Raw genomic sequence first — 19454 nt, forward strand, 5'->3', positions numbered from 1 at the left:
ATCAAGTATTGCGACCAAAAGTAGGTCCGACCAAAAAGTAACGTAAGAAAATCTGCATTTTGGTGGGTTTGGAGTTTAAAAGATGCCATTTTAAGAAAGTCAGCTGATGTAAAACGTTAAACAGATAATAAAGGTATTGGACCGGGAATGGATAGGTTACTTAATGTCGGCCGTCGAGCGAAGCTTCGGAGATTTACTGTCAATTATTTGAGTGGTGCGGTCGGGCGCTTTCAGTGCAACAGCGCCTCTAGCGGAAAGTGCATGACCAGGTGCAGATACTGTACCATACAATACTCTTCAAGCAGAGGTTGGTGGGGAACCAGGGGAAGATTGTTATCTTTTTATCCTGTGCCCCGTTTTCTGTAGGCTCTAGATAACAATCTTCCCCATCAACCTCTGCTTGGAGAATACAGTTCTACTATGCAACATTATGACTGTAAGCACGCCGGGAGTGTTTTGGTTTGGCGTTCAATGATCTGTAAGTAATTCCTTACAGGAACTGTGCAATTATAGTGTTTTCCACTCACTGCCTCTCAACCGGTGGGGCAGCACACGTTTACTCTAAATTTCTAAACTGTTGATTTTCTGAAAACGTTTCGGGGATTAAGCCCCTATCTCACTGGACCCGCGGCACGTTGGCGACCTCGCTGCGACCGAGCGATTTGACAGAGCTCTCAACGAATTTCATCGATGAAAATTAGTCTTTTTTACGCTTTGTGTGTTTTGTTGTCTTTTTAGTAGTATTTGTACGTTTTGCATGATATTCTCATGATAAAGTAAAGGGTAACTCAAATCCAATTAATTACGCAGCGAGGTCGCCAACGTGTCGCGGGTCCAGTGAGATGGGAGCTTGGTTTATGAATATTAATATGACGAGAGTATTGTCCATTGACAGCCATGTTAGCTGGTGAAACCTGAAAGTTGCTTGGCAAATGTTTGATTGATAGTTTCTGTAATTCCAGTCGTCTGAGAAGATACCGTACACATGCAGCATCTACAATAATGGCTGATTGAAGTTATGTACCACCAAAAATAACACCCCTTTCAAGTTTATTACCATTGTTGACAGCATTAGCAAGCTGACTGTCCAACTGGCAGTTTTTAAAAATATATTCACGAATTACAACACACCATAAAGCAAGGTGGGGTATGCATATGAACGTTATGATTTTATTTTATTGAGACAGCTATATACAGTTGTGTAACATGACTGAAGGCGATTCCTACATATGTGTAAACTTCATTGTCATTGTTATTGTTATTGCAGTGTGAAGCTGAAGTAGACACCATCGAAAAGCTATCAAAAGTTCAGACAAGAATTCAGAAGTTTGGTTTACTTAGCAGTCTGCTGTTGTTTCTTCTCACTTAGATGTGGTACCCTCTCCCATGTCTCCGGCCCTGTTAGTTTATATTCTGCATTACGAAAGTGCTGAGGATCAGAAAACCGACGCGCGAAGGCGTCAAGGAACATTGACGTCTGGGCCTGTGGGAAAGGTTGGCGGGTCATCTTGGCTAAATCCGTCACATATGACATATACAGGGGGAATATAGCATGGGCCTTGCGTGGAGCTAGGCCTGCTTCTAGCCGTGTTTTAAAGTCTTGGTCAATGTCTTGATCCATGGCTGCCTTCGAGGGAAGACTAATGCTACCATCTAAGACCCCTAAAGCAAGCTTTACTTGCAGCTGGAACAAAGCGAACGTTAGGGCATGATGTGTGAGTCCTGCAAACGACATAGTAGGATAGGTTGTGTTAAGAACGTGCTTATACAGTGGGTAAGCTCTACCCTGGTGGAGAGTGATGTCACATTCAGGAGTCAGGAAGGGGAAGCTGAGACGATAACCTGTACAATAGACGATGTCGTCTGCGTGAAACTCTTGCCCGTCCTGAAACCTGACGGTGTTTGGACCCACAATGCTCTCTACTCTAGAGGCTTGAGTAGCGTTAGGAGGGAGGTTGTGTATTTTCATGATGGGTGGGTTAGAGTGGCTGATGACGACACGTTCGGCCACCTGAGCGAGCTCCACGCACAGGTCGATGCCTGACGTCGCGGCTCCCATGACGACGACGTTTCTCCCGCGGAACGGCTCTGGGACCCGGTAGTCATGGCTATGCAGTGTCCTGCCCTGGAACTGGTCTGTACCGGGGATGACTGGAGTGTACGGGACGGAATAGCGCCTGCATATAGGAGAGATGACAAAAAACTCGTTTGTCTAAGAAGGCCGCTACAAGCTGGGTGTTACTGACATTGGCGCTTCGAATCGGTGTACAGAAAGTACGAGATCGTCTGGAACGAAATGGGACTACAGAGAGTGCAAAATGGAACGAAATGGAAAAAAAATTACGTACTTTCAGTAGTTCTATTTTTCCATTTCGTTCCATTTCGTACTTTCTGTAGTTCTATTTCGTTCCATTTCGTTCCATTTCGTTTATCACACCTTACATTTTACATAGACCATATTCACATAAAAAGAGCTACATAAGTCTGAAGTTGTGCATCTGCTTTTATCTTCACGGCAGTAGAATTTCACGGTGTAAAGAAAATGGACATTTTCATCGAACTGTAACTTCACGGTGGCGGCAAATGCACAAAAAGTCGGTGATGTTGTGTGGAAGGATGAGCAGTAGTAGGTATCGTATTGTACTCAGCGTTGGTTGTTGTAGAGAGATGGGGATGGCAAAAGACGAATGCTTTTTCACACGGTACAGAGGTGACTGTGAAAACAGTGAACACAAAGTTACAGTGAAAGAAACAAGAATTACACAGTCTATCCAACTACGTACCCGCCATTGCACACCATGACGGCATCAAACTGCTCCGTGTTCGGGATGTCTGGAGCCGTGACGTCAGATGTCGTGATTTGCCATTTCACGCCGTCATGGACGTGGACAGGTTTCACTGCATCGACCCTGTTGAGCGACTGGGGAGACATAAATTGGAAAAGCTAATTTACTCATTAGTCATCAGCAAAAAGACTACCCACGTAATACTTTCTCCTTGATCTAGTCTTACATCTGCTGTACTATCAATATCATCTCTCGATTTGATAGGGAACAAGCAGCTCAAAATAACCTAGGTCATTTCGAGGTGTCAAGAAGACTATGCACATGCACCCACCTAGCCAACCACCCACCCAGCTAACCACCCACCCTGACACCCACCCACCCAACCCACCAAACACACACAAACACACACACACACACACACACACACACACACACACACACACACACACACACACACACACACACACACACACACACACAAACACGCTGATCAGAACAAAACCTTCTAGGCAAAGGTAAAAACCGCCAGACATACATGTCATCTTAAACCCCGTAAGCAAATCTCAAGGATACCTGAATATACTTGTGCAGTCCAAAGTGCTCTGTATAGTTTTCTAGGTACCGAAGCACCTCCTTGTGTGGGAGGAATGATGGTAAGCGGCTGTCGTAAGGAAAGTCTGGGAAGACCATCGCCTCCTTTGGGACATTGGTCCTTTTGAAGAAAAACAAATAAACTCATTTTGTGCCAATTGTACCTCCTGGGGCCCCTTTTCTACTAGACAGCGACGTGAAAGTAGCCAGAGCGCTCAGCGAGGATCGAAACCACCGAGTTATTTTTCTACAGAAAAATATTGGAACGCTTCGAACTATTGAAAGACGTCAACGGTCTAAGTTTACAGACGAAGAACATGCATGTATGGCCGTGGACTCCGGTTTACTATTAAAGCGTTAAAGTTCCTAGCCGAAGACTGAACCGAAGTCCCTTCACTGCATGGTGGAAATCATTACTTAAAGTGATGAATTCATGACCTTGGAAGTAATTCGTTTGCACGGTCACTCAAGATACAGCTCGATATAAACACTACCGATGATTTAAAAATGCGGAGATACGGTACAAGGCTACAATAATATTTAGAACACGACTCGGTACCCTTCACCAGGCCTTCTCACGGGGGAGGGGCGGTTGTGTGGCAGATCGTAGAATTCGGCAAAAAAGTTCAATAATTGGCCAGGAGAGTCAGTCCACGGTGCGTCAAGGTTAACATTCCCCCCTCACACCACCTGCAAATGAAAACCTCTGGCGGCCAAACTCTTCTGGCAATTATTCTCCCTACAGCCGGCGTGGTTAGACTGGTAGGCTAAGGACTCGTACCACTAGCTACAAGTCACTAAGAAGTTACGACTGATAAAACTGTGGCATGTCGCTGCACCTGAGGTTTCTGTACATGTTGGAGCGCAGAGGCAGCCCGTGCTGGTCCGTCCCGGTCCGGTCGGTGTACACCCATGTCCCGCCCACCGCCGAGGTCTGCTCGTACACGGTCGGCAGGTACCGGTCAGGTTCGGCCGACAGGAAGCGCGCCGCGCACAGCCCGGCCGGGCCCGCACCGATCACTGCCACGCGAAGTGACATCTTTATGGACGACTTCTGCTCAGTGACATGACGCCATTGATAATTTGCTGAGGATCTACGTGAACTGAGATGAACTCTTGAGCAGAGCACGCGCCTTCCCAGGGTCTCATTTACGAATTACTTCGACTAAAAGTAGTTCCGCCCCCCAAATTAAAAACTTTCATTTCAATGGGTTTAGAGTTACAAAAAATGCCATTTTATGAAAGCCAGCTGATGTAAAAGGCCAAGGTGATAAATCTTGTGTAATGGGGAAGAAATCAGTGGCCTAGTGCCGGCCGTCGTGTGTTGCGTCGGAGGTTCACAGTTCACTGCATTGAGTGCTGCGGTCGGTGCTGGTGTAATTAAAGTATTTTCCACGCACTTGTCCTCAACCGGTTGGACAACCCAAGTTTCTAAGATTCGTCCTTCACTGAAAACGTTTTGTGGATTACCCAACTAAAAACTTGCATAGACGGGGACTTTTTGTTTGCCTCTGTTTTTCTTTCGGTGTATCATGAGATGTATGAGTGATGAGTGTATGACATAGAGTTTGTACTCACGTGACTATTACGTATCAACAGCCATGTTTAATAGCTCGTCAAATCTGTAAATTGCAGGTCACCTGAGGTAAGCACAGGTCATCTGAGGTCTTGTGCTGAAAAATAACATCCCGGAGAGAGATGTCTACAGCCGATATGTATCAGCGGTTGATGCCCGTAGTTGAATTATTGATTGAAGTTCAGTTACGTGCAAAGTGATAAACATGCAACCAATATACAAATGGCTGATTGAAGCTATGCTTTCCGCGCATCTTTGTTGATTCGACATATAACAGGCAGTATTAGCACGAGTTTCTACTACTTTTCTTTAAACGTTAAATCGCGGTCAGCTTCTATCATTTCCAAAGTGCCAAAATTGTCAATCTGAAAACATCTTTTAAAAGCTGACACCTTCTAGCATCTCACTGGCGAGTTTCATTTGCTAGATTTAGTCGTTAAAGCAAACTAGGAAGCAATTTATCGGGTCATGGCTGATTCGAATCTGAGTTTCAAAGCGGTCGATTGGTCGGGGTGGTCTTGGCGTGGTGATTCAGTCATCCGTTGACAGCGCTGGAATGCATGACGTTGAACCTTATCGTTGTAGATGTATGGGCTGTCATTCGCTGTTTTGTCATTAGGAAACGCCGGGCGATGCTTGAAACAGTGTTCACACTTTTGAAGCGATGAGTAGCCTTCCGGAGTAGTGTGGTCTTTGCATGGTGACTGCTCTGTCCAGACTAGAACTTCGTGCATTTAAAATACTTCTTCTTCTTTTGTAGACCTGCATCTGTGGTAGCGGACTTCTCTTGCATCATCAACTTTTGTGAGTATTGCTGTTTCAGTCTGTAAAATGTTCGCAACCCCGAAATCAAACCAACACCGCTCGACATATTGATATCAGAATGAGAAACGTTTTGTAAGGGAGCTGGGGCCCCGCGAACTTTGCTATTGGAACCTCGTGTAGCAAATATCAAAGTATTCCTAAACGGGTATTCCCCTCAGTTTTGTCATCTTGTTTTGGAATGATGGCTAATTCCCGTGACACGAGTTCATCTCTGGAAAGGCTGCCATGAGTCGGTGGCCTTTGGTCGGATATGTACGTGTGCGACCAGTCGACTTCTCTAAACTTTCTCTGAATTTCACCGACGAACTTACCTCGTTGAGTGCCCTTGCAAGGTCCCGTTCTTGACACTTATCCACGGGATCATCCCGGACTTGCGTCCATTCTCCAGCGGCTGGCATTGTCTTGTTAATCAGTCATCACCCTTGGTTCTGTCCGGGATGTTGTGTCGCCGTTCCCGGCCCTGCCCAAGAGCAAACTGTTGTCATGTTTGATTCATGTGTCGTCTAGTCGGTCTGTCGCCTCGGTGTTCTTGTCTTTTGGATATGCAGTGGCGTCCGTGGTCGAACGATCGTCGCCGAGATAGCTGGTTGGACGTCGCGGTTTACATTTTCCCGCTCAAGAACCCATGATCCTTGATTTTGTGGTGGATTTCTTGCAAACATCACACGGACATGGAAAGTCACTACGTCCAGCTGCAGGTTCAGAAGGGGAGGGATCTGTAATGGACATGCGCAGTAGAGCCCACTGGGCATACAGCACCTGCCACAGGACATGAAAAGCGATCGGATGACGTGTCTGCGATCTCAGCCCCATCTCACTGGTCCGGACCCGCGACACGTTGAGAATAAATGGAATGGAATTCGTAGCTTTACCATGTACTGTGAATGCAGAAATGTTCGCGGTGGTTTTATGTTCGCGGTTTTCGCGGTGAACTTTCAGTGCGAACTTTCACCGCAAAACGTTTTGCCCACCGATGACTATAGTGCTACTATTGTTTCAAACGCGAACTTAAAACCACCGCGAACACTCCATGTTCTCTCTACCGCGAAATAAAAACCACGCGAACTTAAATGCATTTACAGTATTCCAATGGAAGGTCCATTGCCAATGGAATGTCTGCATCGGTTTGGTGGAACTCGGGTTTTTCAAAATTTGATAGCTCAATTCTTCAGAAATTGAAACATTGAGACAGTACAAAAAGCGCGCCTAAAGAGCTCGGGGCCGGGTAAAATTCCAGTAACTTGATTGGATACAATCGTCACGTGACACCTATGCACGACCTCCTGGTCTGGGTCACATAGGGTCACATCGGCTTTTGAGTGCTCGGTGAAATCCTCTGCAATACCGCCAGAGGGCGTCGTTGCCCCACAATGAAGTTCTCATGGCTTACTGGTATAAATAACGCAGCATCATAGCGCATGGTGTCAAGCAAGAAGCGTGTGGAGGAATTGCATTGGGCCATCTTGATTCGATTGTATGGATATCATCCTCTTGGAACTCGAAAATTGTTGCCTGCGAAAAAAAAAGGTTTGGAAAAAAGGTTTCCTCCTTTATGAAATCTGTGGTCAGGAAGGTTGAACAAAGGACTTAACACACAGAGTGGTATACCGAACAATAGACTCTTCATTTTTGTTCTTTCACATCTTCTTCTTGGACTTTCGAAATGACCTTAGCATTCTACGACATTAGTATACATTTTCTGATATTTTGTTTTACAATTTACGACATACATTTGCTCATTCTGCATCTGCTTTGCACGATTTACAGTATGGTCGTTTTTTGTGTGGAAACGGACGAAAAGCGATGAGGGCGTGAATGTCATCCGTATGATCGAATCAACATGACCTAACCAGTATTGTCCAACAAGCGCTTTCTACCCATAGTTCAAGCTATCCATGGAGCATGTTGTGATGATGTCACAGCGATGCGTAGCGAGAATTTACCAAATTGCATGGTCGTCACGATCTAGGCCGCGTGACATTGATCGAGTCACGACCTTCTCACAATAAAGTACCGTCTACGAAGGTAGCAATCCTAGGACTGATCAGGTTTATAAGTGTTAACAAATTGAGGTCGGGCTTTAGGCCCCCATTCCACTAGACGACGACCGTGTTGCGACCTCGCTGCGACCTAAATTGGATTTGTGTAAGTCTTGGCTTTATAATGGGAATCTCATGCAAAACGTACAGGTATTACTAAAAAGACAATAAATCACACAAAGCGTAAAAAGATTCGTTTTGCATCGATGTAATTCGTTGAACGCGCTGTCAAATCGTTTTGTCGCAGCGAGGTCGCCAGCGTGTCGCGGGTCCAGTGAGAGGGGGGGGGAGGGGGGTTGGGGGGGGGGTGCTCAACACTTAACGACAGTCAGTAGATTTCTAGCGAGGTCAACGCCTACAGAGCCGGTCCTTTCAAATGCAAAGTGTACACGGGGGGGGGGGGGGGAAGCTTTAGTAGCCCGATCCTGGCATGACAGTCCTGGCTACAGTCACACCCCCTTTTCACTAGAGGCTGTACATGTGACGTGACAGCGCCGCGACTGTTGTCACTTGAGCAACAGAATATTTAACAGATCGCTCAACGAATTCCAGAAACGGACATCTTTACGTTTTGTGTGCATGTGTTTTGTTGTCTGTTCAGTCATAAGTATACGTTTTGCATGATATTCCAATTATGGAATCAAGGGTTACACAAAACCAATAGCCGCCATAGTTGAATGGGGCCGTAAGAAGCCCAATCCTGGCATACATTTATGGCCACAGTCTTCTCGGCACACGGGCGATGAAGGAAATATGTATATAAAACTTTAATTTCTACCCACATAACTTCCCTTTCTTTATTGTGGGTATCGTTTTCTGCTTGCCTCCGAAAAGATTAAAAACAGCGATGTCCCGAATATTTTCTCTAGTAGTCATCAAGTAATTGTCCAAATTCCTGTTCAGAAAGCTAAATTCTCCTAACTGAGTTACATGTCCGCATTGCGAAGATACCTCCCTTGCCGCCCAGTGCCGTCTTTATATATCTTTTGTTGAGTAATAAGAAAATGCACACACATCAGAACAAAGCAAAAATAATGCTTGACAATCCTATGAACGTTTCGCTATCTTCGGAAACTGCATTCAGTTGTATTTCGTTGCCGACCAAAGTGCATATTCTCCTAAAACGAAGTGTCTGTATCTATAGCCTTCAGCGTAACACACCAGCTTCGCAGGCACGCGGCGCGAAAGCAGCTGGCTACATTAGTAATAATATTACACTGATAGGCCTGTCACACCTAACCTTTGCACATCTATCTGTGGCGTTGTTTAAATGAATGAATGAATGAATGAAGACCTTTATTGCATATTTCTGCCACACTTGGCTAAGTACAGGTCACAACAAAACAAAATACAAGTACAGTTAACGGATATAAAAGAATATGACTATCATTAGATAAATTCTACTTCTCCTCGCTTTTCGGTTATAGTGGATATAAAAGAACAGACGTGTTTTTCAATGGGAGGTTTGTCTAGTCGCATTAGGAATATGCATTTTTGTACAGTACTTAAATGTGTGAAGTAGGGAAATAGGTTTTCTACAAGCTTATACAGTTCATTTCTTTCTTTGGTATATAATCCACATTGTACCACAAAATGACATTCGTCTTCTATTCTATTCAAAGTACAATGTTTACATAATCGTTGTTCTAAAGGAGTGCGGATATGTCTTCCCGTTTCAATATGTAGTTTGTGGCAGCTGATTCTTAGTCTTGTGACTGCATTCAAGCTATCCAGTGAGGATGTTTATACTGTACTTGGTGTTCCACTCTACGATATAGCTCTGTGAAAAACGAATTTTTGGGCACCTCAATTTTGGATTGATAACTCTGGTACTTTAAGGCACAGCTATTTCCAGTTATTGTTATAGCTGATATTGGATACTTAGTAGTCGGTACGGCCACCAGTTTATTAGTGGTTTTGTACATCATAGTATGCATAGTCTAGTCTCTACCAGACTAACTACGGCGGCTATAAGGAGAATATTTGCCAGGGTTTCATTTGCAGGCTCCGCGGGCGAAATGTGATCTTCCCCGTGGACTGATTCTACTGGCTAATTCGTTCCTTTTTTTGCCGAATTCTACGATCCATACGCCCGTAAAAGGGCCTGTTGGAGGCTATGCATAGTCTATGGAATTTCGTAGGATAGATTTTCTCTGAAGTGTGGCCCTCTTAGTCCAGTGGTTAGCGATCTTGCCTCAGGAACTAGAAGCCTCGGGTTCGATCCCGGCTGTGTCGCTCACCCGACATGCACGCTACCGGAAAGGGTCGCAGTCCTCAGGACGGGACGGTCGAAAAGAGCTAGGGGAATTTCCCCGGTACAATGAACCTGTAAATACTGTATAACGTCTGTCTTCTATGTCACGACCAGTGGAAGATTAGCTCATCTGTTCATTGAATTCATTTGATCTAAACTGGTTCGATATCACTTTCCTTTCCTTTCCTCAATACTCTCCACACATCATCACACGAGAAAAACAGTCCTCCTGTTTGTAATAACGCCCGATGCCACCCAAACGCTAGACGCTCGTTAAGCTGGAATAACCATACCACCCGAGGAAAACATGCAGACCTAATTTGCTTCATTGAAACTTTAAAAACAGAAACCCTCACGGCGACGCCTCGGGTCAGACGAGAGCTATCAAGTAACACAAATGAACCTAAACACAACTTTACGAGGAGGTGTATGTTTGCAGCGAGCTGGCGCCACCGCCAGACAAAAAGAATTCCGATCAGAATTTCCGAAGGAAGAAAAACAATTTCAGCAAAGATTGGAATCCTTTTGATCCTGACGTCATGGATGAAAATAAATCTTGCGGCAAAATATTTGAAGAAATACGCGCTGAACTGTTTTTAAATGTATAAACAGGCGTCATTCCATGCATACTTGTTTAATTCCTACACGTAGAAGTTTCCCCAAAGTTAACTTAGAATATCAAAGAACTATCATCTTTGAAAACGCAAAGAAGCTGAAAAAACATAATGGGGGTAAACAACGAAGAAGAAAACGATGTTGTTTCTATCGTCCCAAAAAAACATTGGCTTTTTCGTTCATCAACTACAGACTTAAAATCTGTTTTTTAGTTTCTATGCGTCGCGCCCTCCACTCAGGTTATTGAATGAATGAAGACCTTTATTGCACCTTTTCGCCACACTGAGCTAAGTACAGGTCGCAACAAAACATGTTGAACGGATACAGTTAACAGATAAAACAAACTATCAAATGAATTCAACTTCTCCTCGCTTGCCAGTTATAGTAGAGATAAAAGAAATGATATATTTCTCGATTATCTAGTTGCATTAGGAAAATTGATTTTTCTACAGTACCTTAGTGTAAGAAATAGTGACATATCAAGACCCCAATTTCACAAGCAGGCTATATCGCGCTACGACCTATACGAGATTTGTGTAAATCATGACTTCATGATTGGAATATCACGCGAAATGTTAAAGTATGACTTAAAAGACAAAACGAAACACAAAAAACGTAAAAAGATTAGTTTTTTTATCTATAAACTTCGTTAAGCGCTCTGTCAAACTTTAGCTCACGGTGAGCTCGCCGCCCCAGTGTAATAGGGGTATAACAGTTATAACGCGTAGGGAACGGGTAACGAAATTTTCCTGAACAAAAATGGAACAGAATTATTGTTACGTATCGTAATAAAGGATAGAAATTAAGGGAAACTGTGGGCAAGTTATTCAGTCAGTCTGGTTTCTCTTAGAGCGCGCAGCGCCAAAAAATGAAAAATTGTGCTCCTACAACAATGACACACAGAGCGTTGCAAATAACGGTACTAGACTAGATCTATAGAGCAATAACAGCGTACAAAGTGGCAAAATAATGTCGCAAAAATTTTGCCATGTAGTGTGAAGCTGACACTTCACTACAATGTGGTATTTTTCTCTTGATTCTTCAATTTTTCGTTGGAATAGCAAAGACAAGTTCATTCGAAACGGCAGCCGTGCGAGGAAATTACCTACAGATGAACTAAGTTGGAACGAAATTATAGAAATGGAAAAAGCTAGAATAATAACATTTTAACTGGTCAAAGAAATGTTGCACATCGTTTGATCGGGAGTATTATTTTTTTTGGATAAAAAAATATCAAAGCCTGCAATTCGTCAAAAGCGGAACCGCTTGTATCCCGGATCCTACAAAGATGGCGTTCGTCATCTCTGATCTTAACATCAACAAAACAACGAAAAATACCGCTCATAATTACTTCGGTACAATCTGTTCATGTAGAAAAGTAGACAACTAAAAACACGATCATATAAGATGTAAAAGTGCCGATTTTTCGTTTGTTTCGGTGAAATTGTGTAATGGTTGATGTTCTGTGCCGGTGTGTGTCTTCTTCTGCCCACCGTCATTCTAGCCTATATTTCGAAGAAAAGCAAACCCTAATCTTTCTAATATTTCAGATATGACCTATTGTATATGCCGATATGCTTTGTAAATATTGTACTATTTTCTGACTGTCAACAGATTAGCTGTATGATATTATCGTTTCTAAACACACGGTTACGTTCAGCGCATTTCCGTCGTATCCAGGCTTGCACCGAGCCAACTACCATGGAAATTGTGTTAATTCTCTAGTTAACTATCGACAAAATTTGGAAAAAAAAGATATCGCTATGAATCAGATTCTTATCTCCAAAATGTGTTTGTTGATTATGGCATCTAGTTCCTAACAGTGTTTGAATTTTCGTTGATGTTTGATAGTCCGATTTTTTGCTGGAAATAGGTTACAAGTGAACGTAACGGTACGCGCAAGCAAATTGGAGATTTTGTTAAATCTTGTCTGTTATAGAATTCCTTCCGCTTTTGGATGGTACTTCAAATTATTTCTAATAATTTCTTTGGCAATGTTAGCATTGATAAATTGATATAGATAATGTTTGAGGATCATTATTTTGACCCCAAATTGCAAAAAAAATCGTTATTTGTTTGTCTATATATTTCTTGACAGTCTCCCCCCCCATCCCAAACATCACCGTACGTGTGTCTAATGATATAGTCTTCCTTCAGAGATTTATCAAGATCAGTAATTTTTGTCTGTCTGTTTGCGTGTTCACCTGTGTACCTGTTGATTCACCGTCTATGACATCAGTACGTGAAAAATGATAATTTTGATAAATTATTAAATATCAAAGAGTAGGCACAGTCTCTGAATAACGCTACAGTCGGTACGAATGGTATAGACAAATGACTGTCAATAGGTAGTTCTAATTATAAGAAGAAGAAAAAACTAGACAATAACGGTACAAGATGAGCTATTCTGTGCTGCTTTATTGTACTGTATATGGAAGCCACATTGTAAGTTTTGATCATTATTTCGTTATAGCTATCAACAATATTCAGTAACAAATTTACAAATTAAGTACATAAAAAGTAAGTACATTCATTTCAAAGAACCTTCATAGTAACTTCGTTTTTTGGCCCGTTATAGCCGAGAGGAGTTTCTAAAAAAATTGATATATGTTTTGTTGTTTTTTAAATCATACCTTTATATCGTGGATCATCTTAGATATTTAAATCTGATCGCTCAACTTTTTCCATCGAATGGGAACATGACGCAATATCAAAGAAAATGGGCATTTGAGTTTTCAGAGAAATATTTGTCATATTTGATTATGAGAGTCATCGTAATGTATCGACGCTGGCTATGGAAGAAGGCTTAGAAGGAAAATGTCCTGACTATGCATGATGTCCAAAATGATTGATAAACTTGTGGACGTACCGACTACTAAGTATCTAATACCAGCTCGGAAAAGAACAAGAAATAATCATGCCTTCAAGAACCAGAGTTATCAACCAAGGACTGAGGTGTTCAAAAGTTCGTTTTTTCCGTAACTGTCGTAGAGTGGAACTTGTTACCACCTAGTACAGTAGGGGCATGGAGGTTCCTGAGTTATGCTGACTACAGTAGTGCGGAAACACAAACAGACAAACACACACAGACACCCCCAAAACTATATCTCCATATTTCATGGAGATAACAACGCTTGCAGCTAGGTCTACAAAGGATAGGTTGTACTAAACACGCGGCACGTTGGCGACCTTGCTGCGACCAGGCGATTTGACAGAGTTCTCAACGAATTTCATCCATAATTAGATAGCTTTAAGCAACGCTTGCACCTAGGTCCGCAAAGGTATGTCCGTCCATTGTTATATAACCAGCTGCTATCGCGCCGCGTGCCTGCGAAGCTGGTGTGTGAATCCTTGATCTCACTGGACCCGCGGCACGCTGGCGACCTCGCTGCGTTCTAAACTGGATTTGTGTTACCCTTGACTTTACAATGGCAATATCATGCGAATCGGCAAAAGACTAAAATGACAAAAAAAACACAAAGCGTAAAAAGATTGTTTTTCTATCGATGAAATTCGTTCAGCGCTCTGTCAAATTACTCGGTCGAAGCGAGGTCGCCAACGTGCCGCGGGTCCAGTGAGTTATACGGGCTATACAGACACAGATGCAGATATGGTGCCCACTTTTAGCTGCTGTTCCTCACTAACATGATTTTTCTAAGATTTCAGACATGTACTGATATTCGTTATAAAAACCTGTATCATATCATTCCAGTTTTGATTATTTAAATGATACTATCGTTTCAAAAGACATGGAGTTTTAACTACAATTACGGCCAGCGCATCTACATTTACTAGGCCTGTACGGAAACCCATCGCATGGTACGTTTTGTCCATTATTTCGTTATGGCTATCATCTTAGTATGGAAGAAAGAATAGCCATATGGATTTAAGTCTTCCCTTCAAATGTTTTTTGTTGATTAAATCATCCAGTTCCTGATTGTGTTTTATATTTCGTTGATCTTTCGGCCCAGTTTTATCCTAGAAACACGTGCGAAGTGATTGTAACGGCACCACAGGCAAATGTTAACTTCGGATGTATTTTGACAAATATATGAAGTAAGATTGTATTATCATTTTACACATTTCATGATAAATTTTAAGTTGTCTACTACAGGTAATTGAGAGTAGTCTTTGTTGTTGTTTGTTGATGTTAAAATCCCATTCCACTCCAGTGGGCGATCTCGCTGCGACCTAAATTGGATTTATGTAACCGTTGACTTCATAATCGGAATGTCATTCAAAGTGTAAAAGTATGACTGAAAAGACAACGAAATATACAAAGCGTAAAATGATTCGTTTTTTTCTCTATGAAATTCGTTGAGCGTGGTGTCAAATTTTAGGTCGCAGCGCGCTGGCAGCGAGGCCGCCGTCATAGTGGGAGGGGGGTATAATATCATTGAAGATGAACGTCACTTTATCATAGATTGTTCACGATATGAGGATAAATGATCAATGCTGTTCAACTTTCTTTCCGCTTGCTCAACCGAATTTGATATATTCCATCCCGATATATAAATTTACTTGCATTCTGGAAGGAGACAACCCTTACTGTGTACAAATACGCAAGTATATCAAAGAATGTTTAGACACTAGAATACCTCAAACTCAATATGTTGATTTATTAATATACTTGAACGTAGATTGATAACTTTATTGCGCAACAATTGTACAAAGTACAAAGTATGGCTGGTACATAACGATAGTTCTATATATATGTCTAAGGGCTAATCTACCTAATGCAAGAGTGTATAGTATAGCTGATGATAGTATGGGTTTAGAATGGGTTCTTACAAACATTGGAGGAATTTTTATCGTCTAAATCATAAACCTTCAGTCAAATCAACATAAAATGAACGTAGATTTGTTCATTTGTATCCACTTGTTTTTTTGTATGTATTGTTGTAGAGGTCCTTACGAAAGTCGCTGTACTTTTGTTGTGTCAATAAAGATGGTTGTATCGGTGGCGAGCGCCATCTTTGTAGACTGCAGGCGCGGACGGTGCTGCGTTGGACAAACTGTGATGTTTTATACATTTTTTTTATAAAAAAGATAATACTGCCTATTGAACGATGTGCAACATTTCTTAAAACTGTTAAAACGTCGTTATTCTAGCTTTACTCATTTTCATCATTTCGTTCCAACTTAGTTCATCTGTAGGTAATTTCCCCGCCGCTGCTGTTCCAATTGAACTCGTACTCACCATTCTAACGAAAAATGAACGAAACTTGAGAAAAATACCATATTGTACTTAGGAATCCATGTGTTGTCTGCTTAACACTTAACGGCGAAATGTTTTCGAAATTCTTTCGCCATTTTGTATTCTGCTGTTGCTCTAATATAGTACCGTTATTTGCAACACTCCGTGCTCCCGTTGTAGTTGTAAGCGCACAATTTTGTATTTTTCTGTGCGCTCTGATAAGAAACACAAAATCACAAAATATCTTTCTTAGAAATAGCTTTCCTTAATTTTCATAGTTCATTTCGTCAGTAAGGCTGGTTTGGCATTAGTGTTGTTGAGTGAAACTTTGTCATTCGTTCTCTGTGCGTCATATACACCCATTCCACTGGGGCGGCAATTGGACAGCTTGTATTGATAAAAAAAGAATCTTTTTATGCTTTGTGTGTTTTCTTGTCTTTTCAGACATTTCAAGGTTCAAATACATGCTTTTACGTTTTTTATGATATTCCAACTATGAAGTCGAGGATAACCTAAACCCAATGTAGGTCACAGCGAGATCGCAGCACGATCGCGGTCTAGTGAAATGAGAGCCTCAAGAACCGAGAACAGCAACTATTTGAGAGACTAAAGCAAGTCTTCTCTGCATCCAAGCAGCGTTTTTTTTACTTTACTAGCTATGTAGAAACTAAAATTCACCTGTACACATCACAAAACTAATTGCTCTGTTCACCTGGGGTAAATATCTACCCAAAAACTATTTCGAATACCTGTTCATGATATTGCAGCCAAATAACCTGAAATTTGTTACCCCCATAGGTTGACACTTTATAACGACAATGACAATGAAGTTTGTTGCATATTCATGCCCAGCGAAGGGCTAAATGCATTAGAACATCGAGAAAACACTAAGAAAACTACGCTTTTGTGGGAGATAGAAGCAGTGTTCTCAGCAGACCACATTGAGTAAGACATGTGTTGCTAATTAAGACTCATTAAAGGACAAGGACCCAGATGTCCCAACATCAGCCTGAGCCAAGATACGACTCTGAGAAGGCGTTCATCTAACATAAGCAATGCTATGACTAATCTATGAGTTACACGCACCTGAAATATAAGAGAAAAACTTTCATGAAAATGCTACAAAACATAGCCCAGGTGTAGGGATGGGGGTTTAGGTTATGCCGCCATTCTAGTGGACGGAGACATCGCTTCTACTTAAATTGGATTTGTGTAACGCTTGATTTCAGTTGAAGTTGAACATCATGCGAAATATAAAAGTATGACTCAAAAGACAACAGAGCACACAGAGCGTAAAAAATTCGTTTTCCAATCTATGAATTTCGTTGAGTGATCTTTCGAATTCAGCGGAACATGCAGCAGCTGGTTATGTTACTCAGAATGACTTGTCACAACTAGCCTTTGCATATCTGGAACAGCCTACCGCCAGACTCTTGAAGTAACGAACTTGAACTTGAACTTGAACGAGGACATCTGTGATGTCATCTCGGGAGACAATGAGTCCTTCTGCACCACTCAGTCCGGTCTTCCATTAGCGATCTCAGCTCTGTTGTTGAAATATCACTGAGCCCAGCATCCCCTTTTAGATTGTCAATGAGGGTTGTGCGTCTCCTGCCCCTTTTCCTCCTTCCCTCCGTTGGCTCACAGAGGATAAGCTGGCTGGCTGTCAGCTCGGTATGCCGGACGCAGTGTCCAGCCAGTGCCAGTGTCCAGAAGTAACGAAAATGAACAAAACGAACGGACACGAACCATGAACCAGCTTTTGCTCTACTACATGTTGTATGTTGCACCGATTGTATATCTGGAAGAGCCTATAGCTGCCGCTAGACACATGTACTTCTCCAAATCTGACTTCCTTTAAGAGACTCTTGAAGTAACGGAAATGAACTAAACGAACGGACACGAACCATGAACCAGTTTTTGCTCTACTACATGTTGTATGTTGTACCGATTGTATATCTGGAAGAACCTATAGCTACCGCTAGACACATGTATTACTCAAAATCTGACTTCCTTTAAGAGACTCTTGAAGTAACGGAAATGAACTAAACGAACGGGCACGGACCATGAACCAGTTTTCGGCCTAATGTATGTTGTATGTTGTACCGATTGTATATTCTTGTACCATATATATGTAATGTTATATGTTGATACATAGAGTTAGGACTTAAATGACTGTGTATCTCTGTTATATTGTATCTGGCCTTTACCTCTCATGACCTGAAGGAAACGCGGCCAGTTTGCCGATTTGACCTTCTGATGAATGAACAAAGGTTCAAAGAAAGAAAACAAATATAACCGTATATTTCTAGTCAACTCCTGTCCATTCTTCCCCCTCTCAGATAAGTTTAGCATGTACGGATCAAGACAAAAAGGTGGTTTCGACCTCAACATTGCCAATAACAAATCCGTATCTACCAGACAAAGACGTGGAGATACGGAAGATAGAAAAACAAACGTTAGTATGAAAGGTCCAAGTTCAGTGACTTTCTTTTCGAAAGTAATATTAACCGTTATTTCTACATAGCTATCGAAGTAGTAAGACCTATTTGGATACGGCGAAGCCTAACTATATCCTTTCAAATAGATGATAGTAGTTTTTAAACTGTCTTGTCCTTTATATACTATATAGCCTACTGGTCAAAAACGGTAAAACAATAGGATAGGAAAGGAAAATTTCATCTTTGTACCATTTTGTCCTAGTTCGTCTTAACTGTACTTTTCTGTGCTGTACGACATGCACTGTTATTCATAGATTGCGTCTGTTTTTAAAAATCCACATGCTTTATTCATAACATCATCTTTCAGGTAGTTAGCTTATGAATGATAAAAGCGCAAGGACATAAACAGATGAAACATATGATACAATGATTTTAATGAAGAAAGTGTATCTGTGAAAGATTTTGATAGACACTAGATACTTAATAATGTGTTGGGGTTTGTGGACAAGTCAAATTGACGAAAGAATAGCAGCGTTTTCTCATTCTGTCGTCAAAAATATTGTTTCTACACTATGTGTATCATTATTCCAATGCTAAAACTATTCATAATTGATCCATGCTCTAATGAGTTGAAGTATAATGCGATCAGAGGAAAGAATACTATAATAGACAGGATTGAACAAAGCATCTTATTTTCCCGTGGTGCCGTTACGCTCACTTGAAAACTATTTCCAGCATAAACCTGCTGGACCATCAAAGACCAACGAAAACTCAAAACACCAACAGAGGCTAGTATAATCAAAAAACACATCTTTTTTATCAAATTTTGTTTATAGTTAACAAAATAAGGGACAAATTTCAGTTGGTTCTGTACGATGCTATTTATGACGGGAACGAGCCGGGAATGCTACTTTTACAATCATTGTGTCTTCTACAGAAATGTCTTTAACAAATGAGCAAGAAATGCATGCAATATTAGACATGATAAATAGACGTTTTAAGTTAAGTATAGGCAAAAGTTCATTGCTGAAACACTAATATGTGTGCGAAAAAAGGTTACCACCAAACGGCACCGTTATCAAACTAATCAAATGTTGATCTGAAACAATCGAAAAATGACATATTTTGCA

At 41.6% G+C, this 19454-nt stretch overlaps 1 protein-coding gene across 1 annotated transcript; it reads right to left on the minus strand.

Moving 5' to 3' along the window:
* Positions 1 to 1333: 1333 nt before the first annotated feature.
* Positions 1334 to 4416, minus strand: LOC136445806 (uncharacterized). The gene is made up of 4 exons (XM_066443947.1): positions 4217 to 4416; positions 3360 to 3498; positions 2784 to 2920; positions 1334 to 2177 (listed from the first exon to the last, which is right to left on the minus strand). Exons 1-4 carry the CDS (start codon positions 4414 to 4416, stop codon positions 1334 to 1336), a joined length of 1320 nt encoding a protein of 439 aa, XP_066300044.1.
* Positions 4417 to 19454: the final 15038 nt, after the last annotated feature.

This window comes from Branchiostoma lanceolatum, chromosome 12 (assembly GCF_035083965.1).
Source record: "Branchiostoma lanceolatum isolate klBraLanc5 chromosome 12, klBraLanc5.hap2, whole genome shotgun sequence".
Classification (NCBI taxonomy): domain Eukaryota; kingdom Metazoa; phylum Chordata; class Leptocardii; order Amphioxiformes; family Branchiostomatidae; genus Branchiostoma; species Branchiostoma lanceolatum.

Excerpts from the sequence above, each read along its gene's own strand:
- LOC136445806 (XM_066443947.1), bottom strand. The coding sequence starts at position 4,416 with ATGTCACTTCGCGTGGCAGTGATCGGTGCGGGCCCGGCCGGGCTGTGC. Across the intron at positions 2,921-3,359 it reads GACTGCACAAGTATATTCAG|TCGCTCAACAGGGTCGATGC; the intron begins GTATCCTTGAGA and ends ATGTCTCCCCAG. Across the intron at positions 2,178-2,783 it reads GTCATGGTGTGCAATGGCGG|GCGCTATTCCGTCCCGTACA; the intron begins GTACGTAGTTGG and ends TCCTATATGCAG.